Below are 6532 nucleotides of genomic sequence, written 5' to 3'. Positions count from 1 at the left end.
GATAGAGACACAACTCGTCTTCTGCCAGATGCATACAGGTGTGCCAACGACTGTATAGTGGATTAGACCTCATCCCTGGTAGAGACAAGGAAAATTAGCAAAACACAAAAGTTGAAAAGAATCAGGACCTATGAAGAGAATGTTCTATTTCAGGCTTGGCTTTGTTGTTGCGTCTTCCCTTGTTTTCACTGTGACTGATTTAAAGTCATTTGTTCTTCTTAAACATACTCAATAGGCCGGTTTCTTTTAAATTTTACTTTTACTGTTAGTTTGGTGGCTGTGTTTTAGAAGCTATATAATAAATAAATTCACAGCTTCTAGTCACACGTTGACCCTGAATTGCCCTAGGTTACTCAGCAGAGTTGTATGCCATCGGTGTGAGTGAGTAAAAAGCAGTCAGAATGAGTACAAAGAGTACTCAAAGTACTCAAACTATTAAATTTGACTTTTGTCCATATTTATTCATAAATCAAAGTATTGGCCACGTGAAAAAACTTACTGGATAATTTCGAGATGCTGATGAATTTGTTAGGGGAAGCTAAATTCACAACATTAATCTGAGTTATTTGTTAAATTTTATTGACTCGATGTTCAGGCTTAACTTTGTAATCGACACAGAGCTTGAGGACACTGATCATTTTCAATTTTAATAAGGAATCACAAAGAAACAAGTTTGCATCATAACACCACAGAACGTTTTATACTACAGACACATGGTGACGTCAGGTGAAGGATGTCCCTCAGTAAACCAGGGGATTTAGGTTCACGGGTTGTGAGAGCAGCCAACAGGCTATAGATGAGAATTGTCCATCCATGTAAAAAGTGGTTATTGGGACTTATTCCTCAGCTGCTTTCCCAGCAATCCTGTAGCTCTCTGTGGGCCACTACTCTCCACATGTCACCTGCGTGCTGACAGTGCCCAGGCTTTCTGCTGAGCTTGTGGGAGGGGGCATAGAGGAACATAATGGAGAAAACATACAGGTTCCACATGCCATAGGTTCCCGTGAGAAGGGCACTATACACCTCAACAGTGTGGCCTCTCTAGTGTCAGTGCCTTTCACTGACCTGCTGGAAAACCAAGAGGTTTAGAATGATATTTAAGACTGGTCTTATGAAAATAGTAAATTATAAAGTTATCATAAAATCAGCAGTAAATTCTTGTATTCTGATTATTAATAAGGCAATTACTTGATTTAAAATTAAGGAGATCACGGTCATGGCTGCACACCCCAGAGTTATCAGCATCAAAAACCTGAACCTGAAGATCATACCCTATGGCCCAAACCAACAAAAACAACACTAAAAAACTATAACATTCTTTATTGATTGTTTGTGTGTTAATTCATGATTCACACTTTTGGGTAAACCAATAAAACAAACCTCATAGCGATGCCTTCTCACCAATGGCATCGCAGGAAGACACTGCATTATCGCATTAATGCTCTTGAACACGCAGCGCACCATGTGGCACAGGGAGAGGAAATACAGGCATACGCATATTCCAGCCAGAATAATAAAGGTGATCTGTGAGAACAGTCAAGGGAAAAGTGTGGATCGCTTCATGAGGCAAACAACCATCAAAAGGATACTGAAACGTTTGTACCAACTTCTGATGCCCACACACTGTAGAAAGGGTTCTTCAAATGGACTCCTCTTCATAAGAAATCAACAATATAAATATTTGAAGGAAGACCGTCAGCTGTCAAACACAAAACCTGATGCACAAGCACAAGCCCAATCTGCCACCAGTACACCGAGAGACGATTTCTCTGACTTTGATCCTGCAAGATTTATCAAAAGAAAGGCCATAATTGTAATGTGAGTATCGCAAAAGCAATATTAAGAACAGGGATGAGGTTCTAACCATGAGGTGTTCACCACAGAAGATGACCCAGAAACAGAATAGCGCGGAGTAGACACCCTGACGGAAGTCCTCGAATAGCAGCATCCACGTCCATTCAAAGCCCAGAGAGAGCCACTCAACGGGTGCGTTCAGGAGCGTCATGGAGACACCCAGAGCAAAGATTACTCTGAACAGGACAGATACACACTGTGGTGACCTACATTTACTCCTCAGAGAAGACTTGGTGCTGCAGGCAGAGTATTGACCTGGTTCTAACAGGCCAACCAAGCACTTAAGAATGTTTCATCTCCTCTGCTCTTCACACACCTCCCCGAAGCAGGAGAAGTAAAAGAGGTACGATCCAACCTAATACTGACAGGCTAAGTTAGATTAATAAATGCATCTATTACATTTTAAATTAAGTAGATTTAAGATAGATTTGAGGCGCATTTTTTGCCTTGTAAAGTTCTCAAAACATCACTTTGTCTGTAAGCTCTTTCTGCCTCATCACACACACCAAAATAGTCTTTATTTGCTGTATATCTAACAATATAGATACAATAGAGACTCCTGGCTTATACTTTTCCAAGAGGACTGGGGGTCTGGCCATGAGCCTGATCCTGTGCCAGTACCAGGATGCTGTCACAAATATACAGGGACTGAACACAGTCTTCATGCTGATCCACACTTTAGTAAAACCTCCGTTTTGGTGGATGCCCTTAAAAAAAAAAAAGTTTTATTCTGGAATGTTAAGTATTTAACGTATGAGGCCAAAGTTAGGACAAGAATAGAATAAAATTCACCACTATATGTCTTTATTTCTCCAATGCCAGTGTTCACTGTGTCATCCACTGGCAACCGCAGGTTAATGAGAAAATATTTGTGTGCTACACTTGCCAGCTCCATGAAGGGGATGGGTTCACACTGATAGTAGCGACCTTCATTTTCATACGTCTGCAAAACCATGGACTGTTACTAGTCACTACAAACGGGCACATTTGGATGTGATGCATTTGCATGTCAAACCCGGCTTTGCAGGTTTACCTTAGGGAATGCCAATACACACTTGAGTGGCCGTTGCTCCACTGACTGAAACTTTGTGGTCCATTCAGACACCAGGTCGTCTCTATATGCCACACCAGCATCTATGGTGAGGCTAACATCCTCCTCTGCACAGAGTAAGAGGTGGGTTTGTGTCTACTACAAACCACACAGAAAAAGAAATCATGCAGAACAGATCGTACCAATTTGATTAATCACTTTGAATGCAATGTCGAGCTGTAGAACAGCCAGCAGATACTGAAACCAGGGGGTCATCTCCATGTCAGGAAGAGGCAGATGCACAGAAAAAACAATGTCATTGGCATCCAGCGTTTTCGCCACAGGGTCGTCAAAACTGTGTACCTGCTGGCAGCGATTTGATCCGGCTGGCACAAGCCAACTACGTGCTCTGGGGCGACGTATGCATTTCGTAGCCAAGTACCGAATGGCACTGGTGGGACTGGGAGCTGCGGCAAAACAAAACAAACTGAAGAAATATTTTATTCTAACAGATCTGAATTGAACAAAAAGTGATTGGTCTAGTTTTTACCCTACCTACCTGCATGTTAACCTTCGAATTTTAGTAATATACTTACCAATCAATGCTCCAACCATAGAAGAAATGAGTTGAAAAACAAAAACAGAAATCCCCAAGAACAGCAGTTTCTTGGTGCTCATGTTTTCAACGATTGCTTCTGCCATCTTTAAAGATAAATTGTTAAAGTGACAATGGAGACGAGAAGCCTGTGGTCATAGAACACAGAGTGCTTGTGTACCTGAGTGCTCTTTTAAAAGGGATACACCAGAAATCACTGTCAAACAGAGCATGCGCAAGGGAGGCAGTGGGTTGTGACAACACAATAAATGAAAAGGAAAAAAAAACAGAACAGCATTGTCTATAAAACATGATTCCTTTATTGCTTACAGAATACAGCTAGGTGAGTGGAGGTGTATTACAACTAAATGACTAGTCTTTACACTGAGGATTGACCACAGTCACAATGCAAATGTTTGATACTGCACCTGGGCTGATGGGAAGTTAGATTAACCTATGTATCAAAGACTCTTACAAAGTTATCGATTAACAATAATCCTCAACATTTTAACACCGACCTGGAGACAGCGATGAGGATCACGGTAGCACCTATGCCGTCAATGGTCTCCTCTATCTTTGGTTCTATGAGAAATTCTCTCTCTCTCTCGCTATCTCATAGGTGTAGCGAATTACAAATACTGTGGCTGTGTCAAGGTAGAAGAAGAAAAAAAAAAGTTTTAAATGAGCTAAAATGAAACAAAATGACCATTTATTTCTCTACTTAACAAAATAAATCCTATATCCACAGGTCCTCAAATTATCCACTGTTGAACAATTAGACCTAAAGGAAATTAAAGAAAAATCCTTTAATGTAAAAACGACCATCAAAACACACGAAACGAGGAATCAGGTGCTCAGTGGCAGTTCCCTTAAACCATTCTGAGCTAGCCTAACGGATGACATAAGTAAGCTAACTGGCACAGCATCACTAGAAGTAAACCCTCGCCGTATTATCAGAATTCAGTGACATGCCAGTAAACATCTGCCATCAGTGTCAACACGTCCAGAAATCTACAAGTTACTCCCAACATAACATTAACACAAAAAACAGAAGCAACTGGAAAAAGGGGGAAATGAGTAATCAAAAATGTCACCAACTGTCATGTCTCTGCCTCTCAGTCCTAATTATTTTCTGTGTGTGGCTATCTTGAAATCCCCTTTCATTACCACTCCACTGTCCATTCCAATTGTGCAATTCCTGGGTTTCACTGAGGTGTATCAGCAACCAAACCTGCCTTGTGTCCCACTTGATGACACTACTGGGGGATTAGTGTCCCAACACTGTCGCAGGGAAAGATTCAAACAAGGTACAACCGAGTCCCAGGATCACATATCATCCTCTTCGTCTTCGTCCTGAGAGGAGCCGACCTGCTGGGCAGTGCTGGCGGATGCTGCGGCCATCTGCGCCTGCTGAGCGGCCTGCTGCATCTGCAACCACTCCTGCTGTGCGATCTCTGCCTGCTGCTGCCGTGCCTGCAGAGACACAAGCACAGCAGAATTTATTTCACAAAATGGCTGATAATTGTAGTTTGTGTCAAGTAAAATATTAAATATCTTTATTTTTGACTTGTAGCCATGCTTATGCGTATAAGTTAAACATAAGTCATTAACGGATAAAATCCATGAACCTTAAAGCTTATTTGATTTGACACGACTGATATGACCCATTTTACTTTTAACTTCAGTTGACATTTTGACAAAAAATTTATTCATAAATCATACCTATGCTTAGTTGAATCTCTTCATCCATAAAACTACAACCTATAAGATAATGTATTATATTTATGGTTGTTGTTGAGGTGGTGATTTCCACCCATCAACTGTGCATTCATGGGGGGGAAAGGAAAAATGGCTTTGTCTTTTTATATCATACCTTTGCAAACAATTCCTGCTGTTGTCTGAGGAGCTCTTCCTCTGGGATGCCCAGGTTCTCCAGTCGAGAGCTGGCCTTCCTCCGCTTGAGAGCGACGGTTTTACACTCCTGCAGGACGTCTTTCACCTCCGTGATGTACGACGCGAAACCGAGACTCTCCAGAGCTGTAGTGTGAAAACATGATTGCGGTCTGCGGTTCAAAGTCAAAGCAGAGGGGGACACACACCCTCGTCCTCACTAATACGTTTAAAACCCAGCAGGACTTACCGTTGATAACGTGCTCCGGGGAAATTGTCTTCTTTTCAGACTTGTTGCATATTTCGTTGGCTTCTGAAGATATGAGGTGTATGAACTCCGTACAACAGTTAACCACAAGTTCCCTGGCATCGTTTGCCACTCGTACGTTTGGGAGCGTTTCTTTAATCATCTTGTTGATAGCTGCCCTGGGGATGGTGAGGTCGTCGTCATTTCCAGATGAAGAAGCCATCGTGGCAGAATGCCAGAAACCAAAGCGAATGGACTGGCGAGTGTTAGCCGAGAGTTGAAAAACCTTAGCAGCAGATAGGTCTTCCTGAGTTCATAAAGTTACTGTCCGCTTCTAAACAACGTCAACCTGCTTAGAAGCTACCACGCAAAAGCAGTTTCCTCCGATTTAGCTGGTAACTTGCTAACTAGGCTAAGTTCGAGGTGTTGTTCCTACAGACGGCCGCAGTTCCACAGAATGTGACGGATAATTAAACGCCTAAGTGACACTGGAGCCAAGATGAGACAACACAAGCACAGTAATACTAGAGACACTGTTTAGCTAGCTAGTAGCTATGGTACATCTTGCAGGCAAGCCGCAATCCCGTAGTAAAGTGAAAGCGGAGTCCGGGAGCATGGCTAATGCTAGGCTAACAATGAACTTCCCCCGCAGTTCATAGCTAAATAGTTAGCTGGGCAGAGACGTCCGGGAGAATACAGGCGCCACAACCCATCCGGTTTACACTTCGCTGCATTGGTCGAAGAAATCGAACGTGTCAAATCATTTTAAAACTGCAGTTTCAATTAAGTTATAATTTTGTTTTCTGCGCAACATTAGCTTCTATTGTCCGGATGCAACGTCATCCACAGACCCGGAAACGGCGTGTCACCAATGGATGGTTAAAGCTGCCTAGCTGGTGTTTACTGCCATCTCTCG

At 42.3% G+C, this 6532-nt stretch overlaps 1 protein-coding gene and 1 pseudogene across 1 annotated transcript; both read right to left on the bottom strand.

Annotated features, from left to right (window-relative positions):
• Nucleotides 1-127: 127 nt before the first annotated feature.
• LOC114853264 (protein wntless homolog) lies at nt 128-3628 on the bottom strand (annotated as a pseudogene).
• Nucleotides 3629-3776: 148 nt separating this feature from the next.
• On the bottom strand, nt 3777-6481 carry dr1 (down-regulator of transcription 1). The gene is made up of 3 exons (XM_029146422.3): nt 5620-6481; nt 5353-5516; nt 3777-4952 (listed from the first exon to the last, which is right to left on the bottom strand). The coding sequence occupies exons 1-3, from the start codon at nt 5837-5839 to the stop codon at nt 4806-4808; spliced, it is 531 nt and encodes a 176-aa protein (XP_029002255.1). The 5' UTR covers nt 5840-6481; the 3' UTR covers nt 3777-4805.
• Nucleotides 6482-6532: the final 51 nt, after the last annotated feature.

This window comes from Betta splendens, chromosome 4 (genome assembly GCF_900634795.4).
Source record: "Betta splendens chromosome 4, fBetSpl5.4, whole genome shotgun sequence".
Taxonomy (NCBI): domain Eukaryota; kingdom Metazoa; phylum Chordata; class Actinopteri; order Anabantiformes; family Osphronemidae; genus Betta; species Betta splendens.
The sequence above is the reverse complement of the archived record's forward strand: the minus strand, read 5'-3'. Positions and strand labels throughout refer to the sequence as shown.

Bases quoted from the DNA above. Each gene is read 5' to 3' on its own strand.
- dr1 (XM_029146422.3), bottom strand. From the start codon at position 5,839: ATGGCTTCTTCATCTGGAAATGACGACGACCTCACCATCCCCAGGGCA. The intron at 5,517-5,619 runs GTAAGTCCTGCT...TTCACACTACAG, and splicing joins CCCGGAGCACGTTATCAACG to CTCTGGAGAGTCTCGGTTTC. The intron at 4,953-5,352 runs GTATGATATAAA...GTGTCTCTGCAG, and splicing joins AGCAGGAATTGTTTGCAAAG to GCACGGCAGCAGCAGGCAGA.